Below are 18,904 nucleotides of genomic sequence, written 5' to 3'. Positions count from 1 at the left end.
TTTATTTGTTTATTGAATATATTTTAGAGTTAAATATCTTTTTCTTTCTATACTTTTATATGAAATTATTTGTTTTTAGTTTAAGTTTTAAATTCTTCAAATATTTCTAATAAGAAAATTATTTAAATGAGTTTTTGTCAAAAAAAATTTACATTTCAAATTAATTTTTATGAATTAGGATCTTAAAATATTTCCCACTTATATAATTTATACTACAAATTCGTTTATTATATAAATAAAATTCCAAAAATATTTATTTTAATAATTTTTTTACTGCAAATATCAAAAAAATATAAAATTTAAATCATAAACAAAAATTAATTTCACACTATATAATACAAATATGAAAAATACATTTAATTTTAAGTTTTATTGATTGTTTAGCAATAAACTCAATTTAAAAATAATTCCGCAAATAACATATGTAGTATCATCATTTACCACATTCATATCGAGTTCACAAAAATTGGATAAACAACGTAAAAATAGCATTATAGATGTTCAAAAACTAGAAAAAATTTAATTAGAGAGGTAAATTCTTAATTATAAATAATATTAATTGTTTATGATAGGGAGATGAGACCTATAGAACGATTGACTGGCTTCGTCTTCTTTTTTCCTATCGGTCGGTCAGCTTACTCCTTTAGTCTTCGTATTACTTTTTTAGGTTTCGGTCACCTGGTCACTCAATCTCAGGGAAGAATGCCGAATAAGAGGGTACCTAGAGAAGACACTCTAAGCAGCAAAGGGCGTTCGACACTCGGTTGTCAGAACACAATAATTAATGATGTACCTTGTTCTTGGAATATGCGTTATTTATATTATTTTAATGGGTTTACCTTATTTGGCCGAATTAGTGATGTGGACCTTGCTTAGAGGTGTATTGACTAGTTCTTAATGGTGGTTTAGTTTTACTGACCTTAATTGAGCGTTAATGGATGGAAAGTGTTGGTCGTCCTGCTCGGACGTGCATATTTCGATCGGCCCATCGCCTGAGCCTAGGTATGGAGTTGGTTGTTCGGCCCATACCAGTGCACTTGCCCCTCAGGCTCGAGGGTATCTAAACCCGAAGAGTCTTGAAGGAGTTCTAAGTCGTTTGGTCTTTTGGTTTGGGTGTGACGGTTGCGGTTATCGATGATTGATGTGACGTCGACAGCGACATAACCTGCATTGATGATGGGTTTTTTGGGCGGGAGCTGTCAAGGACCGTTGGATTGAAGAGATCTAACGGATATGGTTGCGACGTTTCGCCTCTCGAGACGCTTGGAGGCTATAAATAGTGGTCCCATTAATGTCGAGACACTTCACTATTACTCAGACATTTGCTTCGAGAACCGAACGATTGTCTTCCTCTTAGGTTGTTGTGCTTTTGCTTTTGTAAGTTAGTCATGTCTTCTTTGTCTCGGCCTACCTCTTCTTCTTCTTCTTTGGCTTCTCGTCCTCCTCGCTCCCCTCGTCCTATACGTTCATCATCTTTCACTTCTTCTTCTTCTACTTCTTCTTCTTCTGAGTCTTCCACGACCAAACCTCTATCAGTCGGGGAGATCCAAGTGTTGCCCCCGGAGGAGGTAGTTAGGGATGACAACCAGAGCGGTGTTGTTTACTGCTCGGGCGTTCACGAGCAGGCTGTCTCCCCACCAGAGATTTACTAGTAGATCCTCGGGTAACCAGGATTATGTTCGTCTATACGACTGCAACCTCTGTTGCTGAGTTTCTGGACAAGTTTCGAGTTTTAAAGGCGGATGCCAACCATTCTTTCTTTCAGGTCCAGCCGTGTTCGTCAGCCGAGACCATATGTCTCAGTTGGTCTCCCTCTGAGTCACCCTTCTTCTATATGTATGCTTGTCTATTCGCTGACTTGCATGTGTCGTTGCCTTTTGACGATTTCACGGTGGGTATCCTTAAGATGCTCAACGTGGCTCCTACACAACTTCACCCCAATACCTGGGCGTCCATTCAAACCTTTTGCTTGACATGCGATGTTTTGTGTTTTTACCCCACTCCCTCTTGTTTTTTAAGCTACTATACGTCCCACCCGGCCAAACTTGTTCTGTGGTACTCATTGATCAATCGGTCGGGTAATATAATTTTTCCCCTTTCTCTGCCTCGTACAAAAGATAAAAAGAGCATTTTTTCAAGGTCTTTGACTGCATGGGGGCAATTATGCATCCGGTCGGTCAAGATTTTCCATGTCTTGGACTAGGAAGCCTTTAAAAATTTCAGAGTGGCCTCGATCGACCGGGAGTGCTAAGGAGCTAGAGATACTTTATCTATTCGATGGGCTCCCGAGGAAGTTCCCTACGCAGAGGCTGATGACTGTTTATTCTAAGCTAGCTCGTTGGGTGGCCTTTTATGGTATGCTAGTTTTTTGTTATATCATCGGTCGGTAATTGCTTTGTCTAAATAACAATGTTTCTTTTTGTTTCAGAAATCATGGTCCAAGATGCCCCTCGCTCGAAGGGATTGCTGGATTCCTTCAAGGAGAGAGCTGTCAGTCACAAGGGACAACCAAGTATCGAGTCTTTGGCTGCTGGCAAAGGCTTTGTTGGTGTTGGCCCCTTCAACAAAAGTAAGAAAAGGTCAAGGGAGGCGTCCAACATAGCCAAGATGACCCGGTCTCCTGGGGAGATGCTGGTGCCGCCTCCTCCCCTCCAGTCGCTGATCTGCTTGGACTCGCTGTCGACAAACGATTTTAAGTGTCTCATCCCCCCGTCAACTCCCGAACGTGTTAAGGAGGTTTGAATGTCACCCCTGTCGGTACTGGGGGTGACTTACAATTTTCAATAGGGGTTAAGATAAGCCTCCCGGAGCTGACCCGGGAGCTTATTCGGGGGGTGCCTATTGAACCAAGTGGTGTTCAAGCTTTGAAGAATCCAAAACCCTTTGAAGGATGTTGAAGGCTAGGTTGTGTTTGTTGTTGCTGAGCTGTCTTAGATAGGATCTGGGGTAGATTGTGTTTGTAATCCACTCTTGATTGAATCCAAAGCATAGGCATACTCAATCTTTTTAAAAGAAAAGTGTTTTTCAAACTAAGTGAAAAACAACCTGTTGTTTTGTCGAAACAACCTGTTGTTTTGTCGAAACAACCGATTGTGTTTATATTTAGATGTTTTTAGAAAAGGTTGAAAACTATTTTTATGGTTGACTTGCTGTCAAAACCAAAACAACTGATTGATTCGTGGAAACCGATTGTTTGTTTTGGTACCATAACAGAAAAATGGTTTGTGCTTTGACTGAGCATTAAATGATTTTCTAACTGTTTACGCTCCAGTTTTTATGCTTTGACCAATCTTTAAATGCAATTAATAGTTTGTTAAGATTTGATAACAAATAACAACTTTGATATATACAGAAAAACAGATTTGAGTTTTTCACTGTTTTTGAGTTTTTGAAAAGTTGAGATTGCTTAGAGATTGAGTTTGATCAAAGTGTGTGAGATAGGATTATCTCTTGTATTGATTTCAGATTCATTATGTAACAAGTGTAATCCTTGTATCTATTGAAAGAACTTTGTGTGTTTGCTGAGAAGTGTTGTGTGTTCTTGAGGGGATCAAGATCAGCATTCTTAGTATTGGTGTGTTGACCAAGAGAAGTGTGTGTCTTGAGGGGATCAAGGTCACTTTCTTGGTTGTGTTGTAAGTGCTCTAGGTTTGATTGCTTAGTGGTATTCCTCAGTGGTTTATGAGAAGACTGGATGTAGCTTTGAGTTTAGAGTGAACCAGTATAAACATCTGTGTGCATTCTCTCTATCCTTAATCTCTTTAATTTCAGTTTTGATATTTGCAAACTGGTATAAACAACCGATTGTTTTTTTTGGTGCTGCTATTTTTGCTTTGTGTTTTGGCAAACTGAATTTTTTATCATTTGTTTCTCGAAGTAATTTCATTCTTGGCTTAAAAGTTTGCGAAACCATTCTAACAGTGCCCTCAGAGGACCTGTTGTAAGGCGGCATTGAAATGATGTGTCGAGCCCTTGCCCTGACCCGCCTGGGTTGTGAAGACTGGTGTCGCTATGTCGAGGAGGTCTTTCGGCTAGAGCATTAGTTGTCCGAGGCTTCGGGCAACTTGAAGCAATCTCTCACGGTCAACACTGAATACAAAGAGAGACTCGCTCGGGCTGAGGCTGAGCGGAAGATTGCTAAGGACAGGATGTCGAAGTCGAGCGGCAGGCCACCGAGATGGCGTCTGAAGTGGCTCGCCTGAAGAAGACTTTGGAAGAGACCACCCACAAAAACTCGATGCTGGAGAACAAGGTTTAGGAACTCGATGCTGAGACCGAGCTCAAGACCGATGAATCTAATATACTTCAAATGCATATATATATATATATATATATATATATATATATATATATTTGAAGTATATTAGATTAAATAACCCTTTTATAGTAATTAAATGTCTATTAATTATAAATTTAATTTATTTTTTAAATATATTTTTTCCATTTTTAAAAATATTCTCAATTACATGGTTTATATTTTAAGCTATAATAATACTTTTTTAAGTTTTATTAAAAAATTAATTTTTTATTTAGTAAATAGTTAAACTATAATTAATAATGTTTGAAATTATTACTTTAAATTTATAAGATATTTATACTTCCTAATGATTTTTTTCAATATATTAAATATTCATTTTACATTTTTTTCATAAATAACTATAATGTGATATATTCTTTTATCTCTTTATTTTATTTTTATTACTTTTCTACATAAAACATAAAAACAACAATTTATTTTAAAAACTAAATTAAACAACACCAATTAATTACATTATTATTTATTGTAATTGTGTCGGTGTCACAAATTTAAACATCATTCCTATTAATTCATTAAAATATTAATATTGCCAATTGCCAATTAAATCATCATACACTACAACTCATCCAAATATTAATATTGATAATGTGGGTGTATAATTTAATTTTATGAATCAACATGTTAATACATGAAATCTTTTCTCCGTTAATTTTTTCCCCTTTCCAACTTAAACAATTTTAACCAATATGTGTTTACACGAGCAACCATCCTTGTATAATCAAATTCCATATCATATATCAATGGTAGTTTTCACTGCTTCCATTGCACTTTACAAAGCTGTTTCTCTGTGACACAGATTATTAAATAAATAAGACATTAACCTTCAAATTAGTTTCTAGATACCAATTAGGCATAGGTAGATCTAACATGGACCACAACAAAGCTGAATTAGGTATAAGTAGATGCTTCATTTTGGCAAAACTGAACAACATCTATTATTCATCTATCATACATACTTTTACTACATGACTCCACTCCTTTTTCTTCTTTTTTTGTAACAAATAAACAAAAACAACATCCCTAAATTCCCTGTAACATTTTCAAAATTTCTAAATCACATGTTGGCTTTCACAAAGTGGAATATTCCAAGATCAATTGTTTTCACAAATCAGTTCTTTCCAAGAAATTGGCCTCAAATTCTACATAGCAATCTCAATAAGAAAGAAAGCCACCCAAGAACTTGTTGAGCTATGCCGGAGACTCAATCATGTCATAGCAATGCAGCAGCAGTCTAGCAGAACAGGACCCCTACTTTCAAACATTCAAGTACTTGACAGCAGTTTGAACATCCTTATCCCCTCTGCCACTGCAATTAACCACAACCTTAGTTCCATTCGGAAGGGTAGGGCAGAGTTTCTCCAAATAAGCAAGAGCATGAGATGTCTCCAAAGCTGGAATAATACCTTCCAGCCGAGATACTCTCTTAAAGGCTGCAGATTACAGAACACCCCAACGTGAGACACAGAAACAAGATACAAGGATTAAAGCAACTTCAGCTTCTGATCTTGGAAAATATAAGATAAGAACTAATAGCTCTACTGCCTCTATATAGCAGATCAGATGAATAAGGGAAACAATAAATGAAGAATTTTGTAATGGCATAATGAAAAGAATAGTTAACCTGGAATTGATTCATAACATGCTAACAATGGCCATTATTAGCATATATTTCTATCTAAGCCAACAATATGTTATCATGATAAAGTTGGAAAATAGTTGCACCGTTATTAAGATCAATCGTTACAACTTTATCTTATCAAGACACGGCAGTCTTCTCTTTCTCACTTGTCACATTTTATGTTTTAGTTAAATCCTTATGTATTTGAAGATTTGTAGAGAGTGAAAAGTGACCAAATCAAAGAATAGAAAACCATGACAAACAAAATTTTAGTGTGACTAATTTTCTGCCGAAGATATATCACTATACATTTGACAAGGCAATAAATATAAGATAGTCCTACCTTCCAGTGCTTCTTCATCAGTAACACTATAGTATTCAGCACGCCCTACATCTTTCAAGAAACTATGTTCTGGTCCAACTCCAGGGTAGTCCAACCTATACAATGGAAAAGGAAAACTGGAATGAACAAAACCTGGATAAACAAAAGAAAAAGTAAACAAATACTAACCAGATGAATTACCCTGCACTGATAGAGTGAGGCTCAATTATTTGCCCATCTTCATCCTGCAAAAGATAGCTCATAGCTCCATGCAAAACCCCAATTTCTCCTTTTGTTAATGTAGCTGCATGCTTAGCACTATCTAGGCCTAACCCTGCAGCCTCCACACCAATCAGCCTAACATCTTCATCATCGATAAATTCATGGAAAAGTCCCATGGCATTTGAACCACCACCAACACATGCTACAAGAACATCTGGCTTCCCTCCCCACTTTTCCAATGCTTGCTTTCTTGTTTCTTTACCAATCACCGCTTGAAACTCTCTTACCATCATTGGATAGGGATGTGGCCCGGCAACAGAACCCAAAATATAATGTGTTGTCTCCACATTGGTCACCCAATCCCTTATAGCTTCTGATGTGGCATCCTTCAGTGTAGCAGTCCCTGAATGAACTGCTCTGACCTACATAACAAAATTACCTAACTAATGAGAAAACACATTGACAAACTAGTAGCTGCTCTATCAATGCCTAATTTATGTTAAAAATTTAACTATTAAGAAAATGTCTTGCATCAGATAAACCCTGCATCCTCAATAAGATGCCTTTCCCCATGCTCATTTTGAACTTCAAACTTAGTCTTGAACACTAAGCAACTAATTGGATTGGATTATAATTCATGTGAACTGACATCTGACATAAAAACACTATCTCACCATTTTTTCATTCCTACACCATCTACAAACAACCCTAACAAAAAGCCAAAACGCTAAACATAGAAAATCAATCATTCATTCATCCTCACAAAGTACTACTACTTCATTCCATATCTATCAATGGTTAAGATTAATATACATAGATTAAGGAACATGAATGTAAAACATTGTTGTATTTGAACTAATATACTCTTATTCAGTATCTCATTACTTGTGATAAATTCTAAATTACTATTGCAGCAACTGTCAAACAAGTGTACAAGTAAAAAAAACAAGTAATAACATTTTGGAATCTTAAAACATCAATAGTATCTTTTCTTAAAAAAAGAGTTAAAACATCAACCTTATTTCTAGTTTTCTATGTTCAATTCAAACACAATTATACTCTACACGCTCACACATTAAGGAGGCATTCACTTGCCATTTTGTTTCCTGTTTTCACTTTTTAATCACAAAATTGTCATCTAGTTTTCAATCGGTTTCCTCTTCTCAAAGATTTGTGCAGGGATCAATTTAAACAACTTTTCCATTTTTGTTTCCTATACAAATCTTTGAAAACATGAAACAAGTTAAAATGGCAGTTTTGTAATTAAAAAGTGGAAACAGAAAATCAAAGTACAAATAAACACCCCCAAAGGTGAACGTCTCTCTCTTTGTTCCCCACGTTGCAGGGCACTAGCCCCATCTACTAGACTCAACCAAGGATGGTATTAAAACATCAACCTATAAGATAGGGAAGTGCTAGTACCAAAGTTACCAACATAGGATCGTTTTCTCATAAACATTCTCATTAATCATTTCCATTCCCCACCAAAAGAAAACACAAGAACAAGCTTAGAACAACCAAGTAGCCATTAGACAACACACCTCAGCACCAAGAAGCCGCATTCTAAACACATTAAGAGCTTGTCTCTCCATATCCCTCGCCCCCATATATACCACACACTCCAACCCAAACCTCGCACACACAGTGGCAGTGGCCACCCCATGCTGCCCAGCACCAGTCTCAGCAATGACCCTTCTCTTCCCCAACCTCTTCGTCAGCAAAGCCTGAGCAACCGCATTATTGATCTTGTGCGCGCCCGTGTGGTTCAGATCCTCCCTCTTCAGATACACCTCAGGCCCTTCGCCGTCACGCGCGTAGTGGCGCGTGAGCCTCTCCGCGAAGTAGAGTGGGCTCTCGCGACCCACATAGTCCCGCAGAATCTCCGCAAGCTCATTCTGCGAAAGACGAAAACTTTATCGGTTTTGGGAGATACCATTTTGAAGGTTCAGAGAAATACGAAGTGGGGATTGGGAATTGAAATGAGAGAGAGAAGAGAACCTGAAAATGTTCGTCGGAAGCGACGGAGTGGAACGCGGATTCGAGTTCGGTGAGGGCGAACATAAGGGTTTCAGGGACGTACTTGCCGCCGAACCGGCCGAACCGTCCGCGTGAGTCGGGTCGCTGAGAGTGGACCGAACCTGTGTCGCGGTTCGCCATTGGAAGAACTGAGGTGGGAATGAGAAAGAAAGAATGAAGAGGAATAAATGTATGAAGAAGAAGCAAGGTTGTAATAGAAAATTAAATTAATAAGTTAAATAATTTAAATAATGGTAAAATTACATATTAAAAAAATATGCATTTATCTTAAATTTAAACATAAATAATATTAAAAGTATATAATATTTTTTATATCAAATTTAAATTTAAATAAAAATAGTTAAGATTTCCATATATGTTAAATTTTGTTGAATGAATGCTCTTTTTATAAGACAAGCTAGGGACAAGTAGATGAATTCCAATATTTATTAAAATTTTATTTTTAATATTTTGTAACACTCCATTAATTAGAAAAGTTAGCTAAATTGGCTACTTTATTTAAAGGTATTAATTTTCCAAAAAAAATTAAATGCTTTTTTTTTTCAAATTATCTATAATGTTAATGTGATATATTTTAGTTTTAATTATTTTAAAGGTATTAATACTTTCTTACCGGTACTATAATGTCAATTTTATTGATATGTTGTATAAAAAAAACAGGAGGACTAATGTTTCCAAAATTTATTGACAAAGGCAAAGTTAAAATGTGAACAAGTTTAAGACATGACTAAATGCAAGAAAAAATAAATAAATGTTAGAAGAACTCTAAAATAATAATTTGATTATACATTGGGAGAAAGTTCGTAGAATAGGTTTTAATGGATGGATATATATTTTTCAATAGATTAAATCAAATTAAAAAAATTATTGTTAATTTTAAAAATCTGTTTAACACGTGATTTAAATGGATTTAGGATTTTATTAAAATATATTGTTAAATCCGGATGATGTAATTTAATTTAATTTAATCAATCTTATTGTTGGAGATCCCACATCGACTAGAGATTAGAGTCTTTCATTGTATATAAGTGGGTGCAAACCTCAACTCTATGAGTCGGTTTTATGGGATTGAGTTAGGCTTAAAGTCTACTTTGTAATATGGTATCAGAGTCATTTTGAGTCTATCCTAACGAGTGTTTGTGTTTGTTAGGCTTAAAATCCACTTTCATAATACTTATCTTAATAGTTTATTAATAAAAATCTAATCTTATCAATTAGAATAACTAAAACTTTATGAGATGATAACAAATAATATCAAGTTTTAATAAACAAAATATTTTGTGTTGAATATGTATGTTTATTTAACAGAATAATTAGTTGATTAAGGGAAAACAACTTTGATTTTTTTAAGTCTTTAGATTATCTACTTAACAATAGATTTTTGGACGATGCTAATCTAACAGTAGATACAAGGTTTAAAACAAAATTTATTAACAACACATTCATACATCTCAATAAAACATCTTACATAATACAGCAACTTTCCTACAATTACATTGTCAATACCAAAAAGAGATGTTTAGTGAACAAGTTGAATGCAACAAATATATATTAACCAAAAGACTACTAACCTCTTTTATAACTTTCACACAATAATATAAGATTTGCATTTTGCATCCAAGTCACAAGACTCTTATTCAAAATGTTTATAAGTAGAAGTTTTGTCATTAAAAAAAAAATAACACTCTTATGTAAAATATGAGCGAACTTTTTATATGTTGTTTGCTTAAGTTATTAAGTTTTAAATCATAATTTGTCTTATAAATGATATAGATAGAAACACTATATGAGTAAAACTTTTCCTCAGTTACGTGAAATTTTTGAAAGTATAGAAATAGGTCTATTTTTAGTCAAGCAAAGGTTGATGTAGAGGAAATCTTATCCATGACTCAAGTCCAGTCTTGGGCTTGGATGAAATATAAAGTAAGGAATGTCATTTTCTTTTCTTTTTTTGACTGATTGTTGTCTTCCGTAATTTGCATTACCATGCAACTAAATAAATTTGCTCGCATAAAATGTACTCGTTTATATTTGTGTGTCTGAATGACTATAATGTATGCTCTTTGTCTCTATGCTTTAACTCAGGCGTAAAAACATTACAAGGTTTTTATGCATTCCAAGTGTTTATTTTTAATTTTCTTGTGCTGGTTGAGAGGCGTGGAAGGTTTTTGTTCTATGTGCAGGTTGTGGTGTAGCATCACTGGGTGTGTTAGAACTCCTTGTGATGGCGACAACGGTTGTGGAAAACAAATATCATTTGGTTAAAAAAGGATGCAGCAGAAAGAGACGTGTATGAGACAACAAAAGGACTGTGGGATCTGCAACTTAGGATGGAAGCAACAAGGCAAAATCAGAGTAAAGCTTTTCCTAGCAAGTGTAGAATAAGTGTAGATTGAGATACCTTTTGCAGCAAAATAGTTGATGTTAGTGCAAGTGAAAGCAATGCAGATTGTCTTAGCAGCTTTGAAGGGTTTTTTGACCATCACTAGAGGTCTTTATGGGAATGGTTTTGGAAGTGAATATGTGAGGAAAGCAATTTAAAGTATATTGTGCTGGAAATATGCAGATTTGTTGCACATTATGTTTTATTTTGTTTTTTCTATACTGCTGAAAAATGCAGAGTTGTTGCTCTAAAAAGCATTGGTCCTTATAAGTTTTTCAGTTTGTTGAGATGCTTTTGGTTGTTTTTTTTTAATTTATTTTAACAATTGTAAAAGGATTGGGTCACCTCTCAAATTTTCTCTTTAATTAATTTAATCTTTGCTTAAAAAAAACGTAAAATTTTCCTTATGTGAAGATATCTCTCAACAATAGAAATTTTCAACTGACATAACATGCTTCCCAATTTTATTTTCACGGATATCATATTGTGCCTTGTCATTACATCAATAGCACGAATTTCCTATAAGGTCAGAATTGGGTCCTCAGAGAGCCAAATTCCAACTTATCTATCATTAGTTAAATTTAACGGGAATGCCACCCAAAATTCGATTCCTAGGAAGCCAAATTCTGAGTGGTTATTTTTTTTCCATTTTTCAATTTAAAATAATATGAAAGGGCGAAACTTTGAAAAAAATTGTAAAATTTAATGAATTTAAAATAAATAATTTCAGAAAATTAATTATATTTAGTATGTGTGTAAGATATAATTATTTAGACAAGTAAAAAAGGACAGAAATGATTTTTTATAAATAGATATATTTTAAAGACTTTAAAATTAGCAAAAAATTTAAACAAGAAAATTTTGTGAACAAAAATAAAGAATTTAGAGATAAGGTAAAAAAATAATATTTTTGAAAATAAAGAGCTGTAACAAAGTAACGCAGCGTATGTGATATAATTGAGTATGTGATATAATTGAATTTATTCAATTGTTAAAAGATATAATAGTTTATAAAAATAAGTGTATGTAATATATTAATTTTGAGAAATGAATACTTGAACAAATAATTATTTTAAAATACAAACATTTTAAGTAAATATAAATTAAAAAATATGAAAAAAAATTATAAATGAAGTTGAAGGTTAATAATTTTCAAAGTAACATTGTTGTATTTTAGTTTTATAATTTATGACTATTATAATGAGGTTTATTAATGTAAATAAATTGGACATTTTGTATAATGAGTAAATTTAACAGTATGGGTGATCCTATACATTTCCATGTACATAATAGTTAATTAAGAAGAAACTTAACTATAGTGTAAGGTTATGCAAAGATTCATTAAAATTTACAAGTACATGAAGTATAAGTATTTGTTACCTATTTTTTCATACATTAACACCCCACCAATTTATCCTTATGTTTTTATGTCCTAGCATGGACATGGTTCCTCTATATGGTTGTTATTTGAGTGGTAACATGTTTTCTCTTAGTCACTTTAATTTTATCATAGATCCAGCTAGTGACTCCCCCCTTTGAGTTATGCTAAAAAATGTAGCACACATTTCTTCCACTCAAACAAGTTGGTCCAATCATAGGGGTTCCATCCACTCTCAGTCCTACATCTTGTATGGTTATTGTGCATTCTCCAGTTGGGAGATGAATGTATGTGTCTTTGGTCTCTACCTTTCCACCAATGTTGTCACCAAATCGTGATCACCCTTGAGATGCCTGAGTTTTGTAATTTCACCAAACATTGTTTTCTTTAGTATGAGAACTACTAGAGGGTACGACTCAGGTATTGGATAACAATATGCCAATATAATGCTTCCTTTCAGGTCCTAATTGTGCAAACAAAATTAGCCAAACTTTCAAATGTCAAAGCTTTAAACAACTAAGACAATACATTAAATTAATCTACCATGAAAGTGATGTAGGCAAATATGTGTTCCTACTGCTTCCATAACAACATTTTATTGTGATTGAAGGAAGTTGTGAAGAATGAAGATTTTACTTTGCAAATTTAGGTTCGATTGAAAGTTTTGTTTATCATGTATTGAGGGTGTAACATGAACATTTGACCAATATATAGAAGAATGTGGAAGTAGGAGGTTACCACATGGTTGTTTTTGGAGTGGTAGAAGGGGTCATAATGCATGTCAAGTCTCGTCCAGTGTTACGTTCAATCTTATGCATTCATCAAGGGGGATTTAATCTCCATTGTTTGTTAAAAGTTGGCACACTTATCAATATGTTTCATCACTCTATGAAAGGCAAAAGGAGTCATGAATGCATGTCAGGTATCGTTCAGTGTGACGTTCAATCATGTGCATTCATTTGCAGGGATTTCATCCTGACCTTTTGTTAAAAGATGGTGCACTTATCAATGTGTTGCGTCTGCGAAAGGTAGAAGGAGTCATGAATGCATGTCAAATCTTATTCAGTGTGACGTTCAATATTGTGCATTCATTTTTGGAGATTTAATCTTCACCTTATGTTAAAATGGCATACTACTCAATGTGTTATGTCACTCTGCAAAAGGAAGAAGAGGTCATGGATGCATGTAGGTCTTGTTCAGTGTGAGGTTTAATCCTATGCACTAATTTGTGGGTTATACCTTTTGTTAAAAGCTAATGCACTGCTCAATGTGTTGCATCGCTCTGCAAAAGGTAGTAGAGGTCATGAATGCATACTAGGTCTTCTTTAGTGTGACGTTCAATTCTATGCACTTGTTTGCAGGGATTTAATTTTCACCTTTCATTAAAAGTTGGCATAATTATAAATGTCCTATGTCACTCTACAAAAGGAAGAAAATGTCATCAATGCATAACAAGTCTCATTCAGTGTGACGTTCAATCCTGCACAGCCAAAACCTACAGATGATCTATAAATTTACTAGCTCTCGAGTTAATGTTAGTCATCCCTTTAATGTACAATTAGAAAACATAATTATTTCTTTGTACCTTAACATTGTGATACATGACGATGTTAACTGCTTTGGACAATACTAACTCATTTGTAGCAAGTTTCCATTTCAATGGCCGATTACCATTCACATTTGAGGGTTTATACTTCAGTTCAACTTATCTTATAGTAAGGGTGGTCATGGATTGGATTTTGGAATATCCAATCCAAATCCAAATATGTGGATTGGATTTTAAATCCAAATCCATATTTTTTTATGAAAGTAATTTGGAATCCAAATCCTTATTTTTTATAAAACCAATTTGGATTTTTATAAAACCAAATCCAATCCAAATCAAATCCAAATCCATATTTTTATAAAACAAATTAATTGGATTTTAAATCTAAATTTATATTTTCTAAATAACTAACATAATATTAATATAATAATAAATTAATTGGATTTTAATTAAATCTATATTTTTTTTAAAAAACTAACATAATATTAATATAATAATATGTAAAAAAAATAATATTATATAATAAAATAATAATTTAATAATACCAAAAATTATAACGACTATTTTTGAAAAGTTTGAAACTAGTTAATTTTGTTCATATCATTCTAAAATCAATCTTGCAAGAAGAAAAATTGGAAGCATTAAAAAAAAAAATACTAGAGACAGAATAAACCTCCAATATATAAATTTATGTGGTCAAATAACATATTGAAATCCAATTCTTGAAGCTAACCTTGTCAACAAATAAGAACAAAAAGAATAAAAACCAGCAAAGAAATCAATAACAAAATCAAATCAGATAATTCTGTCACCTAATCATTCACAACATAATTTTCATTGAGACTACAAACCAGACCACGATCACAGATCATCTCACATGTTTAACAAGCAACTAATCAAATGAACCCTTCCAAGCAGCAAAGTACCTGCCAAAACCCACCAATGATGGATATCTGAACAGGACAATGGTTGTGAAAAGGCAGAGGATTTGGTTTGGCTGAAGAGGGAGTGAAGGAGAGGTTAGTTCCTGTTGAGGCAGATTCATCAATGATGGTTGCTTGGAATGGTTGATTCACTGCCTCCATTCATTGGCAAGGTCAAATCCAAATCAGGAACCATAACTTCAGGAACTGAAACCATAATAATTATAATTAATTCCTTAAAAAAGAACAACAACAAACAAATTCAATACTTGCTATCTTTGTGCATTGCTTGTAGAATATGAATCAACCAAGTAAAATTCTACAGTACAACCCTTCATTTGAGATGTCAAAATGAACTAAAATATATGTTCAAAAGAAATAAACTAAAACTAGACTGCAAAAGGCAACTCTGAGGATAATATGTTGCTGCATCCAATGTACTACCAACATGACTAATCTACAACATACATTCAACGCATTTTAAGGACATGTATGTCTTAAAAATTATCTAGGTCAAGAAAATTACATAACCAAGTTGCATCATTTTGCGTTGTTATCTTTCAACTTCAATTTCAGACAACAATGAGTCATTTTGTAGTGTGCCTAATACCTACTGGCATAACTTAATGTGAAGCTTTCCCATTCAATTTACAGTCTATAATATACATACAACACAACTCTGGACTTTCAAATGCCAAAAAAGAGTGTGCACAAATGCCAACTTGCATAACCAATTTGCACCAATTAATAATAAACAAAAATCAAATGCAAATACAGTAAGGGTTTCCTACCGAAGACCCTTCTCAACAACTACTTAGCTTCAAAGCCTCTCTCCCCAACCCATCTCTGCTCCCCAACCAAAACCCCTATTCCTTTACCAGCATCACCTACAACTAAACCAGACCCACCTCACTTCCATATACCTCACCTCCATTTCTCTTAGTACCAACTTCTCCATTAAGGCAGTTCATGCCCTTTTTATTATAATGTGCAACCAAATAAGTGTTCGAGGAGGACGAACCTGGATAAGGAGGAGGTGATTGAACACGACGACGGTGGATGGACGAAAAGAAGATGCCGACGGTGATAGGATGAACTGAAGAGGCGCCGACGGTGATCAGACGAATTGAAGAGGTGACGACGGTGATCAGACGAATTGAAGAGGCGTCGTTGAAGAGGTGACGACGGTGATTAGGGTTGCAGCAAAAAGGGGAATGAAACAGAAGGAAGGGTATCAGAGAGAGAGAGAAAAAAAAATTGGATTGGAAATTATGATTTTCCAATTTTTAAAATCCGTTTAATCAAAATGGATTTCTGATTTGAAAAATCCATAAAATATGGATTAGAAAAAAAACCAGATTTAAATAAATGGATTTTAAATGGAATAAATCAGGGCAAAATTGGACATAAATGTCTAAACTGTCATGTCACTCACAAGATCGTCTAAACTCTCGTGCCAATTTTGCTTACAAATAAGACATAAATTACAATAACTTCCCACACAAGTTACTCATACTTCCTACTTTCTTTGAATTCTCTTTATTCTTTAATAATTACAAAAGTTATCTTCCTTTTCATTTCAAATGACTTCTTCAATTCGAGTAATGGTCTACGATGATTGTAAGATTGTTAGTTATGTAAGAAATTATGTAAATTGATTTCTATAAAGTGACTCACATGACATAGAGTTTGGGCTTTGGGGCCGAATATGATTTAATAGTAATAATATAATAAAGTGCCCATTGGTTAACGTGAGAATATATATATATATATATATATATATATATATATATATATATATATATATATATATATATGATGATACCTAAATAAAACCTACACCTGATGGAGATTGGGAATTAAGGAAAATAGGGTTCTGTCTCTGCTAATAATAGTTATCTCACTATTAGCCATCAAGAAAGTGTGTGACAATAATGTAATTGCCAAGAGATAGATTGGGACAAAGGAGATAAAGTAACAGCTAAAGTAGGATCACTCATGGATCAAGGTAAGTGCCTATAATGGTGTTAACACCCAACGCCATTAACGGTGTTAACACTCTACGAACCCATTAACGGAACCGCAAGCCGTCGCTGCTCGTCCATATCCGTTGCTGGTTATGCCTGCAGCGATGACGTGGTTGACCGCGACCTGGTTCGGCGTTAAGGATCAAGATCGAAACCCAAGCACGACAGTTCGTGTTTTATAAACCCTGATGCGATGCGGTGGTTCGCGTAGCATGGTGCTGGTGCGACACTTTGCGTTCGTGTAGTAGGTCTTTATGTGCGGTGGTTTGTGGCTGTGACATGAAGGTTCCTGGACCCTTAACGACACGGTGGTTCATGGCTTAGGGTCACCGGTGGTTGTGATGAGGGTGATCAGAAGAACAATGTCGTTGTGCACCACCATAGACAGAACTTTGGCCACATGATCCTTAAAGGCGCTGTTGTTGGTTCATTGAGTGGGGATCCAGTTTTCGGATTAGGATTTCATGATAAATTTGAAACGGAATTATATTATAATATATATTAATGAAAAGACTATTGAATTTAATTAATGAATTACGTCAATTAATTTTTCCCTGCACCTTACGTTTGGTTGCACCTTTAATTGAATAATATGTGGGGTAGTAATTTGGTTCAAATTTTGAATTTAACATTACATCATCATTTTTTTAAAATTAATTTTTATTATGTTATAATGTAATTCAATTTGCATTAAATTAAAGTTTAGTTAATTGATTGAAAGTGAGGAATAGAAAATTAATTTTTCTGCTTTATGTTTTCAATTTTAAATTGAAATTTTGGAATTATTTGTATGATAGATTTGTTAATCACCAAAGTGATCAAATCTTTAAGTTGTATTTAATTCCAAATTATGGATGAATTTTATTTCAATTAATGATATTATTTTTGGAATTATTTGTATGATAGATTTGTTAATAACCAAAGTGATCAAATCTTTAAGTTTTATTTAATTCTAGATTACTGATAAATTTTATTTCAATTACCTATAGAATGGATGTTAAATTATTTAAATATGGGTAAATGGAAATTCATTATTATAAGACATTTTCAGATCACCCAAAGGTTGATTAGTTGTCCTTATAATTAATATATATGGTTGTTGGTAGTGAGTATGCGTTATTAGTTTTGCTTGTATATCCAAAGATAACAAATGTTTCTAGTTAATGCATATATCTTGCCAAATAAAGTTAATACTATTAGCATCATTATGTTTTGTGTATTAATGAATCTGCCAAAGGAGAACATTAATATACATAGAATGTGTTTCTAAATCTGTATTGTATGTTTAGTTTATGACTCGAAATATTAATGTTAAGCATGTGTGATTGCAGTATCTGTTCCTGTAGCCTTACATTTGCAAGCTACGTCTGCTCCAGTCTTTAATGGTCTAAATTTTTCTGACTGAAGTGAAAAAGTCCAATTTCACTTAGGTGTATTGGATATTGATTTGGTCATTCGAATCGAGAAACATGCTGCTATTACTGATGATAGTAACAATAAGGAGAAAGCTCAATATATGGCTTGGGAAAAGTCAAACAGACTTAGCCTAATGTTTATACGAATGAGCATAGCAAACAATATTAAGTCTGCTCTTCCCCAAACCGAGAATGCAAAAGAATTCAGTGGATGATAATTTTCTCGTGCAGTTCATTTTGAACTCTTAACCGTCTGAGTATGGTCCTTTCCAGATGAACTATAACACTATGAAAGATAAGTGGAATATGCATGAATTGCATAAAATGTTAGTTTAGGAAGAGACTAGACTAAAGAATCATGGAAACCACTCCATACACTATGTGAACAATCAGGGAGCTGGAAAGAAAGTCTTCAAGAAACATGGAAAGGGTAAAGGACCACTAAAGATAAATGAGTCCTCTACTAAGCTCCAGAAGAAGAATGACAAATGTCATTTATGCAAGAAATCTGGACATTTCCAAAAGGATTTTCTAAAACGTAAGGCTTGGTTTGAAAATAAGGGTAAACATAATGCTTATTATGTATGTTTTGAATCAAACTTAACTGAAGTTCTACATAATTCTTGGTGGATTGATTTTGGATGCACAACTCATGTTTCTAATATGATGCATGGATTCCTTTCAACTCGAACCATAAAGCCAAATGAAAAGTTTG

The 18,904-nt window shown here is 33.9% G+C and overlaps 1 protein-coding gene across 2 annotated transcripts; it reads right to left on the bottom strand.

The window, feature by feature from the left end:
- Positions 1 to 5,206: 5,206 nt before the first annotated feature.
- TSB2 (tryptophan synthase beta-subunit 2) lies at positions 5,207 to 8,707 on the bottom strand. Of its 2 annotated transcripts, none has more exons than XR_016521766.1 (5): positions 8,479 to 8,704; positions 8,022 to 8,375; positions 6,448 to 6,902; positions 6,280 to 6,374; positions 5,207 to 5,748 (listed from the first exon to the last, which is right to left on the bottom strand). XR_016521766.1 is itself a non-coding variant. In XM_068638750.2 (5 exons), exons 1-5 carry the CDS (start codon positions 8,635 to 8,637, stop codon positions 5,573 to 5,575), a joined length of 1,227 nt encoding a protein of 408 aa, XP_068494851.1. In that variant the 5' UTR covers positions 8,638 to 8,707; the 3' UTR covers positions 5,207 to 5,572. The 2 variants fall into 2 exon arrangements, 1 of the variants encoding a protein (XP_068494851.1); XM_068638750.2 differs by having other exon boundaries at positions 6,460 to 6,902; positions 8,479 to 8,707.
- Positions 8,708 to 18,904: the final 10,197 nt, after the last annotated feature.

The sequence above is a fragment of the Phaseolus vulgaris genome, chromosome 6, assembly GCF_051622355.1.
Source record: "Phaseolus vulgaris cultivar YP4 chromosome 6, ASM5162235v1, whole genome shotgun sequence".
Classification (NCBI taxonomy): domain Eukaryota; kingdom Viridiplantae; phylum Streptophyta; class Magnoliopsida; order Fabales; family Fabaceae; genus Phaseolus; species Phaseolus vulgaris.
This window is presented reverse-complemented; position numbering and strand designations above follow the sequence as displayed.